Raw genomic sequence first — 21260 nt, 5'->3', positions numbered from 1 at the left:
GATGAGTTCATCTTTGGATAATTTACACAGGGGGCCTCTTAGTTTCATATCTGAGGCATTCTGATTTCCAGGAACATTCTGTAACCAAATCAATATGTGGTCAGATAGGTGAGTAATTTGAATTTTCCACCTCAGATTTTTAAAAGGAGGCAGCCAAATCAAAAGAGTCCCAGATCAGTATCATCACCCCGATCTGAGTGCTAATGTTTAAGACAGTGAGCTGCCTCTAACAGCTTCACTAGAGACTGGGGAGTGGGAATGGACAAGCTCAACTTCTTTTCAGTACTTACATTCTATGATTCAAGGGTTTGGAAACTAATGAGTTGCACAAAGATGAAATGCTTTATCCCCATGGTCAACTGCATTTCAAGTGATGCCCTTCAATGCAAAGGAACCAAAAATAAAGCCTCCTATTCTTAAATAGCATTTATTAGTATTGCAATGAAGTCTTTCATGAGAAGAGTTCTCACATTTATTTAAGGAATATATAGGTTACGGTTATAGAAGCAAAGTTCACTGAGTTATGTATGAGGATGCCCGGCTATGACCCTTAATTCAGCAATCTAGTATTCACACGTTTGCTGACATTGAGCTATTTATCCAAACATGCCTTTTAAAATTCTTTTTAAAATATGTGCCTGGATAGGGTGGGAAAAGAAACACCAAGGGCTTGCTAAAAAGGAGAAGCCTAAAAAAGATAAAATTCCCACAGTAGTTCTGTTCAACTGTAGTCTGTGTGCAGGAACAGTGCCCATGTGGGGAGCGTTGTGCCCAGTGGTTTCTCGGTTGGAACGGTGTGAAAGCCCTTGAGGTTTTCTGTGGCTGTCGGAGGAGCAGGAAATCCCGTTTACTGAATCCAGTCAATGTTCAGGCATCGTGCTATGAACGCAAACATATCTGAGACTTCTTCTATCACTTTGGCTGTGGGCTTCCCCGCCCCGTGGCCAGCCTTGGTGTCCACGTGGATGAGCAGGGGGTTACTCTGCTTCCGGCTGCGGCCCACCACATACTGTAGGGTGGCAATGAACTTCAGGGAGTGGAGCGGGACCACCCGGTCATCGTGGTCAGCAGTGAGGAGAAGCATGGACGGGTACTGGACGCCATCCGCCTCGGGCAGCCTCACGTTGTGCAGTGGGGAGTATCTGAAAGGCAAAGGCACTTGTGTGAGATTTTGTCACAAGCAGAGTTGATCAAGAGGATGATCAGGAAAGACCAGTGTGGCACAGGGATCTGTGTGGTATACCAGCCATTAGTTTGGTATGTCCCCCAAAAGCTCGTGTGTCAAAGACTTGGTTGCCAATGCAGCAGTGTCCAGAGAGACTTTTGGGAAGTGATTAGATCACAAGGGCTCTGACTTTCTCACTGGATTATTGCATTTGATGAGTTAATAACTTGAATGGGGCTACTGGGAGGAGATGGAAACAGTAGGATGGAGGAGATGGAAACAGTAGGATGGAGGAGCGTGGCTGAAGGAAGTAGGTCCTTTGGTACAATGTCTTGTCCCTGACCCCTTCCTCTTTGCTTCTCTGCTGCCACAAGCTGAGCCGCTATCCTCTGCCTCACCCTGCTACCATGATGTTTCTATCCTGGAGTCAGCCAACTATGGACTTAAACCTTGGAAACCATGAGCCAAAATAAAGCTGTCCTTCTGTATTTGCTGGGTATTTTGGTCACAATGACAGAAAGCTAATATACCAGTTTAACTTTACTAGCAAGGAGGATTTCTGTTGCCTAATGTGAGTGGCATGGCATTTTGCTTGCTCATCATTTAGGCCATGACCAGGAAGGGCTACTGAAAACAGGAGCTACGTCATGTATGTAGCTTTAACTTTGAAATATTATGTAAGAAAGAAAACTCGCAGGGCTGTTGAAATAAGCCAAACTATATGCACACTCAGTGTTTAGAGCTGTATCTTTTGGTATTCTTTAGACTTTTTCACTGCTATGTAGTTGGACTAATGACTTGTTTTTTTGAAACTACAGAGTGTGACTATTTAGCTATTAATCTTTTGTTGAACTTCAAAGCCAGTGTACAGTGGCTTTCTTTCCCTTATCCCTATAAAGCCTTTATTTCAGGCTTAGCTTTGCAACCTCAGGAAGAGCATGTGTCTTTCTTGTCTACAAACCAAGGAAGCCCAGGTGAGCTCCTGAGCCTCTTGCTGGCTTTCACAGTTCAGCAGAAAAGAAACTGCCTTTGGCCAATGGAGAGAAATTTAGTGGAAGAGGAACCCTTTGAAATATGAGAAAAGTTTCCAAGGTAAGTTAACAAAGACAGTTTCAAGAATAAAAACAGTAAATTAGACAGTGATTGATAATGATTAAGGCTCAAGAAATATCTGTACATTTTATCCAATGTTATATTTTTCAATGTATTCAGTATTAATGATTTTAATCAACTGTGTCAGCAGAGTTTTATTTTGAAGTGTAGTAAAAAGAGTATAAAATTTTCTTAGCTCACCAAGTCAAAGCTAAAACACGGGGAGTTTGTTTTCCCAATACCTAACATGGGGGATCTGCTTCCCAACCAAACCCCTCCTCCACATAAGGGTTTATTCTATTGGGAACAAATGTGGAAAACTCAGTTCCTATTAAAAATACTCCCCACTTTGAGATTCACAGACAACATCACAGATGTGGTAAGTTTTGAAACTACAGAGTGGTTTCAAAATTTTCAGGAGATGGTCTGTAGAAAGAACAGCCTGTTTATTAGGCTTTATTTACCCTAGACATTCCCAGACTCAGAGGTCCAGCTCTTTTGGGAGAAAACACCTTTTAATATTCTAGATGGGGCTCCAAGGGATGCACTCCAGAGTTCCCATATGGTCCTTTCTAGCTAATTTAGCTGTAGGTAAATGAGGTCTAAGCTCATTTAGTAACAGAAGGTAAAAGGAAAATAAAGCCCTGCGAGATCAGAGTTAGAAAATTGAAATCTGAGGTAGGAATATCACAGAAGAAAAAATTCAAACTTTTTTCAAATGAGTTTACACAGGATTTATTTCCCTGGGTGCATGTTGCCATTTGAGTATTTTAAAAGTAACAGCTTTCACAGTGAATTTTTTTCCCCCTTAGAGAACAGAATGCAATAGTTTCAAAGTACTCAATTAAAAAATTCAGTCATTTTAATTATGAAAGTCATAAAAAACAAATTAAAAATGACCAAGTTATTTTGAGAATGTTGGGATGGGAAAACAGGCCTCTTGTGCCAGTCCAAGGACTGTTCCTAAAGGATGCTGATAAATAATCCCCAAATTCTGTTATTTACTCATTGTTACCACCAAAGTGGTTGAGGGCTATGAATGAGGTAAGTTGTACAATATTAGAGTAATGAAACTTGTAGTTTCAAATATGTAGTTACACTGAGCACAAAGGGAGTTTAATTATGTTTGCATGTGTTCTTTTATGTCCTTATTTCTTGATTTAGAAAAGGAAATTCCACATACTGATACAATGTATGATACCTTTTTGTATTAGTTTCTGATTACTGCAGTAACAAATTATTATCCACCAACTTAGCAGCTTAAAACAGACTTCTGATCTCACAATTCTGTGAGTTGGCTCAGTTGGATTCTCTGGGTCTCTTAAGGACATTGGTGGGCTCTTAATGGCAAACTGGAAAAAAAATTTACTTTCAGGCTCAGTTTGTTGGCAGAACTGTCCTATGCAGTTGTAGAACTAAAGTTCCCTTTACGTGATGGCTGTTGTTCTATCTGCAAAGTACCTATACAATAGTTTTTAACTGAATAACCAAGGACAGGAATCCTGGAGGGCCATCTTTGCAATATTGCCTATCACACCTTTAAAGTTTGTTTTTGTTAAAGACCATATTAAAACAAGGTGGAAGGTATTCCCACCTCTTCTGTTCTTGTAGTAAATTATATGCAAATAAAACACACCAAGGAGACAAAGCATCAGATACTAATTCTGTTGACTATTAAGATATCAAATCATTAATAGCATATGTCAATCAAAACATACTTAACGAGCCAGTCAAAGTGTTGTTTGCTGTCTGAGCACCCATAGTCGGTGGTCCAGGCATGACCGATGGTATATTTATGGAACTTCAGCATGTCCATTACTCCAACTTGGGCAATAACACAACCAAAGAGGTCAGGACGCTGATTTGCACAAGCAGCTGAAAACCAAGAAAAACATCTAAATATACAAAGCAACACTAACACGATTTGTCCCCCAAAGTTAATCTCAATGAGGTGGGGGTGTTACCAGAAAAGATTGAGGACTTTATGAGGAACCTATGTCCCCTTCTCTCCACCCATGTGCGTTCATAGCTGGTGGGGGTAGTTAAGATCTTAGGACTAGCTTGAGGCAAAACAGGGTCTGAAACACAGCTGAAGGCTCTAACCAATGCTGGCTCATCATCTCCTGTTTTTCAAACTTTAAAACAATATTAAACAGATATGTATTGAATATTTACCATGTGGGGCACTAGGCCTGTACCTGTTTCAGTGAATAAATCTAGTGGGGAAGATCAAGAAGTGAATGAGCCACTACAATTGAAGTACGGCAATCACTACTGCTGGGAAAGTGTGGTATGAGGGGACCTAACTCAGTGTGAGGCAGTCAGGGAGGGGTAACATCAAAGCTGGCAGGACTAGGAATAAGTTAAGGAATTTGGATTTCTCCTGTGTCTGGCAATAAAACAGTTCCCACACACCTTTTGATTTTAACACTGAATTCCCACCCCTCCCCTTAGAAACCCTGATGCCCTTGGTTTATCCTCTGCCTCTAGGATGAAAGCCCCATGAAGGTAGAGATGCTCTACATAGGCCCAGTATCTGAAAAAATGCCTGGCACTTCTCAGTGTCCAATAAATATTTGATGAAGAACCAAATGATTGTCAATATCCCTTCTAAATTAAAACAAATTATTTTGGACCTTCATGGGAATTTGTCTTTGGAAGATTGGTATAAAACCCAGAGCCTCGTACGTGCTAGGCAAGTGCTCTACCACTGAGCTACATCCCAGCCTGGAAATGATTTTTTTTTTTTTTAAATGACAGCATCTTGCAAAGACATGGACAAATGAATGCTCTGTCCCCTGACCACCCCCTCCCCAAAGTGGACTTGTCACATATATTTAAGTGTTGATGTGCTCTTCTACACATGTATGATGACACTTCACATCCTAAATGCCAAGGGGTGCAGGGCACAGTCCAGGCCTATCGCATACATTCATGACAGTATTGAATGCTACTAAGGAAAAAAATAAAATTAGAAAAAGCTGCATACAGGTAGTGCCACATAGAAGAGCAGAACTCAGAATCACAGTACCAGGTTTAACCCCAGCTTTCAGTTGTGTGACACCGATGAGCTTTTCAACCACTCAGTGCCTCCCTGGACAATAACTGTGCATATCAAGGGCTTAGACATAGGTACTCAACAAGTGGGAGCCACTCCTAAGAATGACTAGAATTAACTATTTCATTCCTATAAGGCTATGGCTCTATTCTAAATACCCCATCTTCTTTCATGGCCTCTCTCAGCAGCCAACAGCATAATGTTCAAGGAGGATACATCTTACAAGTTCTGAGCAGCACAATCAGGCTACCAGGCTCATCAGCTCTGTGCTGGCTGAACCCTTGATCCCACAGTGGGGGAAGGCCTCAGAGGAGGGCATGGGGTCTCGTTTCCTGCTGTCATGAGTATGTCTCTTATTTATCAGGTGCCCCAATACAAATGGTTTTGCTTTCTTTGTACCAGTATAAATCAGGCAATCTTTTCACAGGCAATTCTATCTGGAGACCCCATATGGGTCACTTGGTAGGTACAAAGAGTAAAATTCAGTTCTTACCCACTAAGAGGCCTCCATTTGAACCTCCGTTAATGGTCAGCCTTTTGGGAGACGTGTAGCCTTCCTTGATCAGATACTCGGCAGCACACTGAAAGTCATCAAAGCAGTTTTGTTTGTTGGCCAGGATACCACCTATGATGTGCCAAAGTGAAAGGTAGTTAATTAACAAAACACACACAAAAATCGGTTTAACTTAAATGGAGTTCAAATAACAAAACGGCACAGTTTCAACTATGGATCAATCTAAACAATGGTGGCTAAAACAACATTTAAAGAAATGCCTCAATTGAAGTTTTATGTGCTGTGGAAATCTACAATGAATACCCCTGGACTTGCAGGCCCAAATTCACACATATGGTGAATTTGGATTTTATTAAAACCCTTAGAACTTAAAAGGCAAGTGCCCCAAAGAGGATAGATCTGTTTTGTGAGAGAAGCATGGCATCAGAAAGAATCTCTATTTTGGAGAAGCTGAAGGTAAAATGAAACAAGGCCTCTATTATGGAGCTCAGCCCCCCAAGTTCCACCCAGCTCCCCTCCTCCCTGCAGGAGTCTGTAGTGGGTACATGATCCGATTTTGCCCTGGGTTACTAATTTACAGTAACAGTAGGAATTGGGTGGTGACATGGTGCTTCAGCAAAGCACAGGGGGGCTTCTCCATTCATGGATGAAATAAGACCTCAAGGTTTTACTGTCTATAAGCCATTCCAATGTATTAAACAAACAAACAAAAAAAAACCCCCAGAGAAACAGCTATGGGGTCTTGGAATATCTACAAGTAAAGGCCAAAGGCATGTCCTCAAAGGAACAGATGTCTGAAATAACTGCCTCTGAAATGAACAAAGAGCAGGCACAGATCTAATTAGATCTGAAATGAACCACTTTTGCAGAAATTCAATTAAAGATGAAGCAGTGCTATTGAAGAAATGTTTTCATATCAAAACAAATGTTATTAAAATCTTAATAAGAAATTATCAGTGAATTTGAACAGCTAGGATTACTTAGTTTCCAGGAAAAGTGTCACTTGGGGATCATGGCTATACATTTAAGACCACTAAATTTTAAACTCAAGGAACAGAGGGAATTTACATTTATCAATGTTCTATATACGAGGCTGTAACTGGAAAAGGTCCATTTCTGGTCCTTTTACTGTGTCATCTTTGAGAAAGCTTAGGAATCAATCTATTTTTAGTCTTAGTCAAGTTCCAACTTGTCTGACTCCTATGACTTTGGAAAATCAGTTGGTTCAAGTTAATAAACAGGGGAAAAAGTCAGCCAGGACCCAGGCATCTTCCTTATCAGATGGCGGTGGCCCCTGATGACCAGAGGGGCTTAAAAGAGAAAACCTTAGTTTTTTCAGGATTTCACGTCTAGGAACTGGTGGCCCCCTTCGTCCCAGTAGGCCTTGTTATAAATGACAGCTGATAATGAGAGCAGGGAACTAGGAAGCTGGCAGAAGTGGAAGTCCTGACCCATACCATCCTCAAGGACACAGGACCAAGGCAAGTGAAAAATGCCCTCATCAGACACTGGTTGGTCTATGAATTCAATTCTATCTACAGAAAAGCCAGGTCAGGGTGGTGGGATGTTCCACATACAAAGAAATGGAAGAGAAAGGGTTTTAAAAAAGGAAACTGTGACCCTCTGAGGTATGAAGCTGAGTACTAGCCAGTCAACTCAAATATGTGCTTCAGGAGGAACAGTGACTATATTCTTGTGTCTAAAACCCACACTTGATAGTCATAGCAGCAATGTGAGGAGGCCAGAATCTCCCAGTAGTGTTGGGAACAAGGGGATACCACACTGGGAGGAGAGCTGTAGACCGCTCTCTTAGGAGCAAATGACCTGCTTTGAAGTCTGTTTTGAGACAGATGAATAATACTGAATTTTTACAAGCAAGGCTGCCAGGAAAAATACCAAAAAGCTTCAAGAGTCACTTTTGATGCTGATAATTAAAAATGCACCTTGTACATTGCTCAAAAATCCCAAGTTTTGATTATGGTCTTATGGGGAATACTTCTGAAAAATACGTGCTTTGTTATCAGACTACAAAAGAAAGTAAAATGTGAACAGAATGGGTTATTTTTAAAGGGGGGCAGTGCCTGCAATGTGTTTGAAAATTATTATTTTTCATTTGTCTCAACCAAAAAAATGCTTTTCTGCTCCTCACCCCCTCAGCCCATTTAAATGAGAAGGTCAGCACATCCTGAGCCTGGACTGTGCCAGACCTGAGATTGTTTCAGAGAAAACAGCCCACCTTTATGCCATGTCTCTCCATATTCACCGCCACCCCTGATGTTGGCCACAGCAAGAACGCCACCCATGTGCCTTACGAAAATGAGCCTGGATACACTGAGGAACAGAGAAGACAGTTAACCTCCCAGCAACTATCTGCTAAGCACTGCTGAGCTCTCTTCATCACAAAAAATCAAATGTATCCCTGAAAACACTATATGCATAATAGAATCTAAATACCAGCCCAATTTTTATATTACTTGATTACAATAAAGTATTAATGTTTACCTGAACATTCATTATATTTCACTTTTCTTACTAATAAATACTTCACTATGCAGACAGCAAAAATCAGAGGCCCTCATTTTACACGGAATTTATCTTTGCAACAAGGCCAGCTCAGGCAAGAATAGTTGGGGGCTTGCGGGTGCAACCGACAATGGCCCCCCGCTCTCATTTTTTTCTTTTCCTTAACGCTTTCCATGTTTTCCAGTTCTAAAGAACTTTGGATGTTAAACTAGTCAATAAAGGGAATAAGAGAGGATAACAAGCTCACAGACTGGAAAATAAGAACAGTTCTCAGGGCTAGAGAATACTTTGTAGAAATAAAAATTACACAAAGCTTCTAAGTTCTTCAGAAAATTTGGATTTTGTTTCTTCCCTTTTCACTGTGAAAAGGCCGAGTGATGTTTCTTTTTCTATTAGTTAATTTTGCCTTGAACTGTTTGAGAATTTTATAATTCTCAGTAATGGGAAAAAGGAGGGCTTCTGCAAACCTAAAGCTCTAGGTGGCTTTAGTGTTAATTTCCTCGATGTTGATGATGAAGAGGAAAGATAACTAAAATTGGATATGGTTGGCCTGATGACATCTACCCCAATCTGCCAAATTCATTTTCAGTCACTTGGTCTTCTACACTTCATGCATCTCTAATGGGCTCTTTTTGAAATTACTATTACATTCACATGGTTCTGGGTGAAATGGTCTGGGGCTCAACTTGATTTTCAGCACAGAGATTTTAAGTACAAATGAACAAAGGTCAGTGCTTCTAGCTACAGTAGATCCACTCAGTGATCGGTGTGGTCTAGATCCCTATTGGGACCACAGGAATGGGGCTTGGGATGCGAGTTTCTCATTATTCACTGGCATGTGTTCACTGCCCTTACACTCAAGCATCACTGACTTAAAGGTGAAGCCTATAATTTTATCACAGAATAAATATGGCATGTGGTTTTACCACATAGATATGGAGTACTAATGAGATCGCAAATCTCTGCCTGGGAAGTCCATCTGGGGGCTGCTGTCACCCAGGGTTCACGCCATGCCTGGGACATGGCGCTGTCAGAATGAATTAATAGTATGGGTAATAACATTCTCCTAGTGTCCCTTTAGTTCAGGGACACAAATCTATCATTTTATACAAAAACCTCCATTAGCTCCTAACAAACTCTTTAGCCAGATGTTCAAAAAAGTCCACAATTTGGTTATAAACCACTTGAGGAGGGCAGGGACCATGTTTTATATTTCATTCTATAATAATGAGTGGCTTTCTTGCACTCTACTCTGGGATAGCTTGTTGAACCCATTCCAAATTTATGTTCAGTCTATGAATCTCTTCTCAAATAAAAAAGATCCTGGGTGAATCTGTGAATCAGATTTTATGTGATGCTCTATTTAGAAGTTGGTGTTGCTTGTAGAAAACTTTTTATTAAAAACACTCAAAGCAAATTCCATACTAAGGAATGGGATATTAAAACCAAGTTTGCAAAAATACTGACAGTGGTTTACATAAATAATGGCAATATGTAAACAAACATAAGTTATCTGGGAAATAATCACAAACAATAAGCACATAACAGTTTAAAATGAATAACAGATTTTTCAGAAAATATTTATGGCTGAATGTTAAGACATTGTATTTTAAGTCTCTGCTGGTAAAAAAAAAAAAAAAAATCATCTAAAACATGCCCACTGAAGAGAATTCTGGGGTAAAGGCTGATTTGGTAATAAACGACAGTGAAGATAGGTGCTTCCTTTTTTCAAGACCTCAATTGATACTAATCTTTTGTAGACAGGCTAAAGCCTCTAAATCTAGTGCTCAACTTTACACTGAGAACATTTTTTTTTTTTTTTTTTTTAAAAAACAAGATTAGCTTGTCATCACATTTCCTGTAATTCCTGAGCAAAAATTCAAATAGTTATCAAATACACTCCTTCCTTGTAAGAAAACAATCAAGAAATATGTAATTGAGTATATTAGAAATGATTTAGTAGACCAGTCTCTGGTTCCTTTCCACTATGTAAAGATCAAACACATGTCAAGTTCAAGAGTGTCCCATACTTACCTGTAGTTGGGTGTAATAGATATGTTGAAGCCACCATAGCCATATAAGAAAGCAGGATGAGAGCCGTCTAATTTTATGCCTTTTTTATGCACAATGAACATTGGAATCTTTGTACCATCCTTGCTAGGGTAGAAAATCTAGAATAAAAGAAAGCAGAATACTTAGATTTAGCATCTCTTGGTAAATACTTGCATACTTTTAAATGGGAAAAAGAGGTGGTACTCTCCTCATGTACAGAAGCACAGTGAAAATCTAGCACCATTAGAGGGCTATTTGATAGTGAGGCATCTTTCAATTTTATGGGGATAGTTTAAAGAGCATGGGTCTGAAAATAGGGAGACTGGATTTGAATTCTTATTCCATAGCTATCTAGTTAGACACAAGTCATTGATCCTCCCTCAGCCTCAGTTCTTCATCCCCAAAATGAGGCCATCAGGTCCACCTCTTAGGGCCTTCACAGGGCACGTGAGAGAATAGGCATTCAATTCTCTGCTCAGTATCCTTCTTGGCATTGGAAAAGTTAGATTCTGCCATCTTTTTAAGCAACTTAATCTAGGGAGACTTCTTGAAAACAAATTTCACATTTGGCTTCCTCCCCTAAAAAGTGAAGACACTTAATACATCTTCATTTTTCTATGCTTGACTACTAAACAAATGTTAGCAATGAGAAGACATTAACTTAAGCTGGTGAAGAACACCATAGAAATCCTATTATTCCTGGGTAAACAAAGATATTTTCTCCAGTATTGACAATGAAGGCTCCTCAAACCTTCCCGAATCTGGGCCACCTTGGGCAAGTTCAGTCAACATCTCCATATTCATTACTTTTGAATAAAGGATTAAGAGAAAAAGGATAAGGAAGGGAACATTAAATGCTATTCAAGCGATAAGCCATAGAATAAATGATAAGCCACGAAAAGCCGATAATGGCTTCTTCCAGACAGAAAAGCTGCAAATCGTTTTCCCTTCAGGCAAACATGGCGTCTTTACCCTGACACTTGGAAAGTGCCTTAGCTCAGAAACTTCTTGCTGACCTCCCCTGTGAGCCTTCACGCTTTGTATGACCTGGAGCTAAACTGAATCTACAGCTTTTGATGGCAGCAGTTCTGCGGCAGAAAGTAGCCACAAAATCCTTGGAGATAATCGGGAGGGGAAGCACCATGGATTTGGGGGAGGGGGTGTAGGACTGTGATAAGTGCTCCAAGGCTGGTCATCCTCTGCATCCTGTCAGTGAATAGTATGACTAAAAAGCATCTGTTTCTGACTTTGGAGAGAAAGGTAAAGAAAGTAAATGTGGCAGTTTAGGAATCACGGTGCCTGCTCTGCAGAGTAGACAGTTTTGTTTGAAGTTATTTCGTGTTGGCAGCCACTGATGGAGCTGTGTGAGTGGGTTCAAGTAAATGCAGAGTAAGAGGAACCATCCTGAAGTGGCTGGCTGGGCTAATGAGCTGGAACACAAGGCCTTCATCTCTGAGATGGGAAGAAAGGAGGGCTCTTTAGCCACAGAGGCACAGCATCAAAGCAAATGAATCATGTCTCATAGGATGCCACCATAACTGAATCATCTGCTCAAATCGGTGTTCCTTCCAGCCACCTGCCAACTGCCCATCTCTCTGCAAGTCCCTGCCCAGCTCTCCCTCCCAGGCTGGCCTCCCCTGTGCCCCCTGCTTTCACCCAGCTACACTGACGCATCTCATCTCTGCCGATTCTAAGACCCTGCGCCTGTTCTCAAAGTGTTCTGTCTCTTGCTGCTTCATGATAATTCCACTCCTTCTCTCATACCACTTTTCCTGTGACCTCTTGTAAGATTTCCAAAGCCTGCAAACTGGCCTGCCATTCTCTCATCTGGCTGTAGGACCAACACATCCTTTCAGAATACCATCAAAAGTCCAAAGCCCCCATACGCCTGTAGGTGCAGAAATAAATCCACACTTTAGGTTGGTGTGATTCTGATGTTAAGATAACAGTATTCTGAACTGTCCAAAAGTGAAAGGGCATTGTAAAGATGATTTTACTGTGGGCAAGAAAATGCCTTACAAAAAGGCTGTTGCAGTCTTAAAATATACATACCACTTACATGTGTATATACATTTTATCCAATCCCTTTCTATGCATTCAAACATAGCAGCCATTCTATGCCATTTCCATATATGGAATGGCACTGGACCCTAAACTAACCCTAAACCTGACTCTTCAATTAAAGAGCAAACTGAATCCTGAGTCTATGGATAACTATGGAAGGAATCCCTGTGGGCATTTTGGAAACAGTCATTAAAAACAGTCCAGGAATTCGCCATTAAGTATTGTTCACCTCTTTGTTCTTGAAGCCATTTTGTTAGATTAGAAGGGGAAACTAGCAAATTCCTTGCTTCTATTTGCTTCCCTCAAACCTCACCAAAAAGCTCCACCTCAAAGTCTGCACCAGTGTTTTATCAGACTTATTGCCTAAGTATCTATGAAGAACCTGTTAGAAATACTGTTTCCCAGGCATCATCCCCAGAAGATGGAGTCCCCAAACCTATAGATTTAGCATGTTTCCTGTATGCTCTGTGGCAGGGAAATGGGCTCACCCAAACTGGCCACAGCATTTGCTTTTATCATTTTCTCTATGCTCACAAGTTAATGTAAACTAAAACCAGATATTTCCCCACCATTTTTGATAACTTCAATATGGGACTCTTTTAACCCAGTTCTCCTGTGATTTCCCTTAGGGACTTTTATGATGAGGATGATGCTGTCCAACACCCTGACCAGACACTCAAATGTTGCAAGATCAAGACCTTCACTTAACTCCATTCTACCCCATTTCATTTAAATGTTTGTCATGTCTATTATGCACCACGCACGCGGCTAAGCCCTGGAGAGGCAAAGAGAAACAGGACCTGCAGAGCCCCCTCATAGCATACACCCATCACCTTGGCTCTCAGAGCTGGCAGCTGATCTGCAAGGACCTCCCACTCTGACCAACTTACTCGTTCACTGCCCTCCTTTCCTTTTCCTCCTAGGGTATCTGCTCTTATTATTTTTTTAAAACTCTTTTCATGACAATCAGTACTTTCTGTTCTCTGGCTGTCAGCTTCTCTCGTGCTTTCTGGCTCAGCTCAGGAAATCTTGTCAGCCCTGTAAATGTCACTCATGCCTGAAGTCCTCTAATCCTAATCCTAACCCACTGCATTTGTTCTCCTCTTCTGGGTATCTAAACACTTGGGAGATCCCAACCCACTTCATCACAAATTAGTAATACCTAAGATGGGCTCTGGAATTATGCCTTCTTTTTTCCTCTCCTTAAATGAATTTTTCATATCTTTCCCTTCCCATGTCTTCCTTAATGTCTCCCTACCCACCCACAATCAACTCCAGAGTACCTGTTTCCTACTTCCTTCCACACCTAACACCACCCATTTGCATTCCCTTCAGTTTGTATGTGGCCTGTCTCCAAAGAGGCCATTCCCCTGGAGCTCTTAAAACACCCTCTTCAGTGCAGGAATTCGCCATTAAGTATTGTTCACCGCTTTGTTCTTGAAGCCATTTTGTTAGATTAGAAGGGGAAACTAGCAAATTCCTTGCTTCTACTTGCTTCCCTCAAACCTCACCAAAAAGCTCCACCTCAAAGTCTGCACCAGTGTTTTATCAGACTTATTGCCTAAGTATCTATGAAGAACCTGTTAGAAATACCTCTACAACCCAGAGAAAAGAAGGATCGCCCAGTCTTCATTCCATTCCTTACCGCCTCCAACACTACCATGCTCCTTCAGTTACCACTGTTTTTGTATTTTCTCTTTCCCTGGCATACAGACTCACATTTATCCTAATCTATATAAGAAAAAGAAGCTTTTGCATCACCTTGTCTGCTCCTCAAGCTGAATTTCCATCTCCCTCTTCCTTCCTGACCAAACCTATCCAGAGTAACCCATGCCACGGCTCACCACTTTCCTACCTTGTGTGCTCCTCTATCTCAGCCACCACTGCTCTTTCAAGGGTCATGCGACAGTGTTTTGGTCTTTTCCCTTGCACGTCCATCTCTACCTCTACTGAGGGGTGTATGTCCTTCCCAGCTTTTTCATAAGCCTACAGAGAAACACCTATTTATACATGTTCACAAACACATAGGTTATTTATATAGTGATAAAAAGAACCAGGCTAATAATGGGCTACAACTTACCTGCCCTCCGACTCCTCACTAAGCAAGATTACCATGGAATTATGTTTTAAACCACCCAGATTTACCTCATTTAAAAAGTGAATGGGCAGGTGGTGTGTGCTGTAAGGGTCCTGTGAAACGTCGGAGAAAGAGACCACCAAGTGACCACTCATGCAATTGGCAGAAGGGGATTTATTGAACCAGCATGCTGGGGCTCCGTGCCCACTCAAGAAGGGAAAGCAGCCCAGAGCCCCGAGCAGGGGCTGAGCACTGCTTAAGTACACTTTTTGGGGAGGGCGGAGGGCTTTGTATACATCAGAACAAATCATCATGAGGCGTGGGAAAATTGAACAACAACTCCTAAACATGATTAGTTCATTCATTGGCGGGAACAGGTCAGGCTGGAGTGATAGGTCATTTCTAAACGGGGTACACATTAAACTGATTGGTTTTAGGGCCTAAAGGACTACGTGACCAGTTACACAGAGTCCTGAATTATTAAACAACCAAACAGCCAGGGGAAATGTTTACTGGGCGGTTCTAAGCATTGTCTTAACAGCTACAAAAATTTCAGGTTTTGCAGGTAGCATAGAAACCTAACAATACCTCCTTTACATTTTAACTCAGACCTTGCAGCTTAGAAACTTTTACAACACCCGGTCTTTTACCCTTTAACTTTTACGCTTTAACTTCAATTTCTTTTACCCTTACAGTGCCTGTGATCCCAACAGCTTGGGAAGCTGACGTAGGAACTTTGCAAGTTCAAAGCCAGCTTAAGCAACTTAGTGAGGCCCTAATCAACTTTCTGAGACCTTGTCTCAAAAAGAAAAAAAAAAAGGTTTAGGGTTTAGGGATGTGACTCAATGGTTAAGTGCTCCTGGGTTCAATCCCCAGTACCAAAAGGAAAAAAAAAAAAAAAAAAAAGTGGCTGTACACACATTTATAATTTGCTCACTGATGCAATCAAAAGTCATCATGCCACTCATCTATGTATATCATATGATAGCCATTCACTTAGTGAACAGTTACCAGAGCTTAAATGTTGGTTTTCCATTCTCTGATGGCTTATTGTTACCAAAATATTCAGGTTCAAGTTAAAAAACAAAAATGTTTCCATTTCTCATACTTGTAACCAATGAGAGAGCTGCCAATATATACCCATTCTTCCTTTAAAATTTATTCTTAAAATATTCAAAAAATTTTAAATGGGCACTTAACAATTGCACATATTTATTAATTACAATGTGACATTTCAATACATGTGTACAATGTGTAGACATCAGCAAAATGTGGATCTGCTGAGCTGCTTGTCTTCTTGTCTGCTTCTGCAGCATCCAGGGGAAGGCCAGGATGGGCTATCTAGTCCCTAAGAAGACCAGCACCACTGTCATCACACCAGGGTGAACTTGGAAGATGAAGGGGCTCTGGTTAAGCTGGTGAAAACCATGAGGACCAATTATAGTGACCTATATCATGAGAGCTACTCTCACTGGGCAGAGGCAACATCCTGGGTTCAAAACCTGTGACTCGTAATGCCAGGCTGGAAAAGGCAAGGGCCATAGAGCTTGTCACTTAACTCAGTTAAATATATACTGTTAAGTTTTCTGTACTTAAAAATTCTTCAACAAAACAATACAAATGAAAAACAAAAAAATTTTAAGTTTTTGTTATAACTCATAGCAGTGTGGCAATGTTATTCCACATTTAAATTGGAGAACACTAGGCACAAGGCTATAAGGAAGCACAGCCTCAGTGAAACTCATGCTGTTTCTTGACAGAGGACAGAAAATGGTATTTTCTAAGCAGTTACAAGACTGAGTCACCCGGGAAAGAAAGCTGGTGTCAATTCTTTCTCAGCTTTGAGGAAATAAGGTGATAATCCCAAATCCTGAGACTTTAAAATATTTTAGATACAAGAACAGGTTGTCACTCTAGGACTTCATCCAAGCCAGTTAATAACTCTTATTTTTCAAATGACAAAATAAAATCCAAGAAGATAAATACTACTAAGGCACCGGGCGTGGTGGCGCACACCTGAAATCCCAGCAGCTCAGGAGGCTAAGGCAGGAGGATCTTGAGTTCAAAGACAGCCTCAGTGACAGCGAGGCGCTAAGCATCTGAGACCCTGTCTCTAAATAAAATACAAAATAGGGCTGGGGATGTGGCTCAATGATTGAGTGCCCCTGAGTTCAATCCCCAGTAGCAAAACAAACAAACAAACAAAAACAACCCACTAAGGTAACACTCCTGGCTTATGGCGAATTATTACCAATGTCTCTCAGGTTCCTGGTCCTGAGTTTTTCCCCTACTGTATCACAAAGTAATTTATTTCAATCTATTATTACTTCAATCTATTATTGTGTCTTTAAAAAAATATTTTTTTTGTAGTTGTAGATGGTCAGAATGCCTTTATTTTGTTTGTTTATTTTTATGTAGTGCTGAGGATTGAATCCAGTGCCTCAGGCATGCTAGGCAAGCACTCTGCCGCTAAACTATACAAGGTGTAACTATTCAAAATTCTGCAAACGTTACAACATCTGGCATGGATTTAACACATTTGATTTTTTTCCGCTCAATAAAAGGAATCCAAGGGACAAATACATTCCGTTAGAGGTATCATGTCTTATTTATAAGCTTTTCTACTTTCATTATGCTCTTTAAAAGGGAATCATTTAAACATTTCAAAGCTGTATTCCAGATATAGGGATTGGTATTACTATTTTAGCAGAATCAGTCTTCTTGGAAAGATGATCCTTTACAGAGTCAGCACTGCCATCTTGAAGATGAATTATTAAAACAAGAAAAATCCCATTATATCTTGCCATGCCATTCTTACATTCTTACATTCAATAGTTTTTCTTAAAAGACTTAACAGGTGCAACTCTCTCCACAAATAAAACAAACAAACAAATGCTTCAGAGCATCATAAAGAAAGCTAACTTTCTTGGCAATTGCCATGTTCCACTCTGCCTGCCCCCCCCAACGTACCCCACTCCCCCATGTGGGTATTGAGACTTAATTCCCAAATTCAAATGTTGATGATATTTGGATCTGAGGCCTCAGGAAGGAACCGAAATTAGATAAGGTCATTAGGGTAGGGCCTGCATGATGGGACTAGTGGTTTTAAAGGAGAGGAAGAGAGACCTGAGCTGACCATGCTTGTCCTCTCTCGCCATCTGAAGCTTTGCCGTGTTCTGATGCAGCACGAAGGCCTCAGCGGACATGGTGCCATGCTCTTGGGCCTTGCAGTCTCCAGAACTGAGCTAAATAAACCACTATTTCTTTTCAATCTTTCTAAACATTAGTGACCAGTATAATAAACCACTGTTCCTCATTAATTAGCCAATCTCAGGTAATTTGTTGTAGCATCAGAAAACAGATTAAGATGGTAATCAAATTTAAAATAGATTCTAACTTTGCATGTTTAAAACCACATTCTGATGAATATTTGATAAGGACTCACACATCCTTGAGCTGAATTCTTTAAATTAAAAGGACTACTAAAGAAAAGAAAGTTTACGTTTATGTAAAGCCCATAGTCTAACAGTTCAGAAATAACCCATCTCTACTGCCAAGCATGGCTTTCCAGAGGCATCTACAAATATAAGGGGGTTTACCTCAGGAAGAGTGTTTGGGCACAAGATGGCCATCACTGAATACATGCTAGCTGTCTTAACATGTGACTGGCTTCAAAGAAATGCAATAAAAACATCTTCCCTTAAAGGAAAAAGAAGAGCAAGTAAACAAGGAATCAAGAGAACATTACTGTTCTTTGAAGTGAATGACAGTAGTTATGGAAAGACCAACTATCTCCCCTGAAATATTACTCCTTGACATGAATATATTTAGAAATAAAACCAATTTCTCTAAAACAAATATGTGCAGCATTTAAGTTCCCCCAATCTTCAAGGATACATCCGATCTAGTTCTGATTTGGTGATCTCTGAAGCAACACTAGGACTCCCGTTATCACATGTATTAGGAGGTGCTCCTATATGAAAGAAGGAGGTAACTGCAGAGGGCAAGCCCTTTGGAGAGAAGAATGTCTGGCACCAGCAACTCCTGCCTAATTTTAGAGCCTGACAGGTTTAAGGAGAATGTTCATAAAAGGGTGTTGAATTCCCTCTTTTATCAGAGTTGACAGAGGCCACTTGTGTGGCCTGTACTAAGTGTGGCCAATAAATCTGACAAGGAGCAGAACAGCCCAGAGATTCCACAGTCAAGACAAGGAGGGAATAAGACATTCCATTACCCAAAGAAGTGAGTGGAAGGCAACCTCTGTGCCTCAATTACTTCGCAAAAACAAGTCTGTGAAGAACTTTCTGGGACTTAGGAAAAGGTACTGCATGTTTCTGTGCTGTGCTAAGGTTAAAAACAGTAGCCTGGCATAAGAAGATCGTAATCCTGTCTATCTTCCAGGCATTTAATTTTGGAAGAGTGGGGAGGAGTTTAACAGTCACCTTTAGGCAGAAAATATAACAGGGGAGTCTAATGTAGATTGCTTTAGCTTTTCAAATGATGGCTGGACATTTGTGCAACACTGGAGATTCGGAGGGCACCTCAATAACCAGTTAGCCCATTTAAAAATCTATTTTCATTCTTGAGCGCCAGCAATGTGCTAAGTGCTGAACTGACGGTCTCTGTAGAAACTCATCAGCCCTCTCAAGTGCTGCCATCTCTTTTTTGGAATAAACTTGTTTCTGTTTCAAACTGGGGAGTAAGCTGTGGAATAGAAAGGGGGAAGTTGTGAACATAAAGAGAGGAGCAGTGATGGAGGCAAATGGACTTTAATAGGCTGTTGAATTTTAGAGGTGGGCAGGTGTTTTTAGGTAGAAAGCCACGCAAGACTAAAATGAATACATTTGGCTCAACTGTAGAAGAGAAAAGTTGGTATCAGTTCAACTGTTATATTCTGTGGTCTGCCGCAGTCTGGCTGGGCACAGAATAACCGAGCCACCACAAAGCCTTGTAGATTCAAACAGCAACTCTTTATTCCCGAACTCTCACTGACACTCTACACCACTCTACAAGCACGTTCTGGGAAAAATACACTCCCTCCACCGGGGCTCTGCGTACCAATTCTCTCAGAACCCCGCGAGAACTCCATGGGAACTCAAGGAGCGGGGAGCCTGAGGCAGCAGGATATGCCCTATTCCCAGCAGGATCCACCCTAAACCTGGAGCCACCCTAATCCAGCAGGATCCACCCTAAACCTGGAGCCACCCTAATCCCTGAGCAGGGTCACCTTTCAACCAAAAATGCTATGCGTCATTCCTACTTGGCTATGGCTCTCAGCAGTGGTCAATGAAAACACACTATCAGAGGGCACTGCCCAGAAGCCCAGAAGCAGTGGCTTCTGTTCGGGTACAAACAGAAATGGCCTTGTTATGAGCCTCACTGCAATGTCTAACAGCAGCATGATAAATCCACTGTTGGGGGGTCATGAGCTCTGCACTGATTGTGATTGATCAATATCTGCTGAATAAATCAATGAAGCAGAACTACATAGTAAACGTTCTTTGTGACTCCCAAATATTGACATCAGCTTGTCCCAGCTCCAGAGGCTCGAAGCCATCCTGGCTGCCTCTTCCCTATTTTATCCCTGTCAACATGGCGGCCTTGCCTGCTAACATGACTCCTGCTGCCAGTCTTTGGGCACCGGTTACTATATTAACCCCTTGAAATTAATTCCTTTTAATCTAGGCCATTCTCCTACTGAAAATATATGGTGCCTCTCATTCTCATTCTCTAAAAGATGAAGAGTTTTAGGTGAAGATACTCTCTGCCTTTGGCCTTGATGAATCCTCCCCTGCTTCAACTGTCATCTCTAGTGAAACTGCCACTTCATGGATCCAGAGCCCCCATGTCACATGCCTTTACACACTAAATCATAACTTAAAAGAAAAATCAGTTCTTATTCCCTTGTTTGATGCCCTCCTTCACTCAATGTAGGCACTCCCAAAGCCACATCTCAGCAAGTTTACCCTCTGCTTGCCTATTTTGAGTAATGAGAAAGAAACTTAAAATACCATAAATGGCTATTCATTTTATTTTATTTTGATTCCTTACCTGAAAATGTTAAAATAACCAAAATCACAAGAAACAGAAGTGAGTAAAGGTCCTAGAGAAAGAACCCAGGGATAGACATTCCTATGCAAGCTAATTATTAACTTAAGTTCCCATAGGTTTAAAAACAAATGTTAAGATGCCTGCCAGTTTCTATATTTTTCACAATAGAATTTTCCTTATTTCCTACTTTAGTCAAAATACATGTTATTTATTCTGCTTGATTTATTTAGAATACTTATCTAGTTCTTACCAAGCAAATTTCCTAAGGACTTTAGAAATATCTTCTCCTTTTCATCCACATAGGTGGTCTACACTATGGGTACTCTCATCTTTTAGCCGACACCATTCTGATACAGAGAAATAACTAACTTGAGCTGGATGTGGTGGCACATGCCTACAAACCCAGAGACTCAAGAGGCTGGGGCATGAGGATCACAGTTCAAGGCCAGCCTTAGGAATTTAGCAAGACCCTGTCTCAAAAGAGGATTGGGGATGTAGCTCAATGACATAGTGCCCCTGGGATCAACCCCCAGTGGCAACAAGCAAACAACAAAGAAAACTAACTAGTCCAAGTCATGCATCTTGTAAATGATGACATCAACATTTGAACATAGGTCTCTAGTTCCAGACTCCATGCTCTCAGTCACCATGAACAAGAGGTCGG

General features: G+C 40.9%; 1 protein-coding gene across 1 annotated transcript in view; it reads right to left on the bottom strand.

Annotated features, from left to right (window-relative positions):
* Positions 1 to 411: 411 nt before the first annotated feature.
* The window catches only part of Prep (prolyl endopeptidase), a 112981-nt gene continuing 92132 nt past the window's right edge, over positions 412 to 21260 (bottom strand). The window contains exons 11-15 of the mRNA XM_027928270.3: positions 10387 to 10523; positions 8066 to 8160; positions 5809 to 5940; positions 3976 to 4132; positions 412 to 1142 (exon numbers count right to left, since the gene is read on the bottom strand). Coding sequence (XP_027784071.2) covers positions 848 to 1142; positions 3976 to 4132; positions 5809 to 5940; positions 8066 to 8160; positions 10387 to 10523 — 816 coding nt within the window. The 3' untranslated portion in view covers positions 412 to 847. The remainder of the gene's footprint in view (positions 1143 to 3975; positions 4133 to 5808; positions 5941 to 8065; positions 8161 to 10386; positions 10524 to 21260) is intronic.

Source organism: Marmota flaviventris, chromosome 6 (genome assembly GCF_047511675.1).
Source record: "Marmota flaviventris isolate mMarFla1 chromosome 6, mMarFla1.hap1, whole genome shotgun sequence".
NCBI lineage: Eukaryota > Metazoa > Chordata > Mammalia > Rodentia > Sciuridae > Marmota > Marmota flaviventris.
The sequence above is the reverse complement of the archived record's forward strand: the minus strand, read 5'-3'. Positions and strand labels throughout refer to the sequence as shown.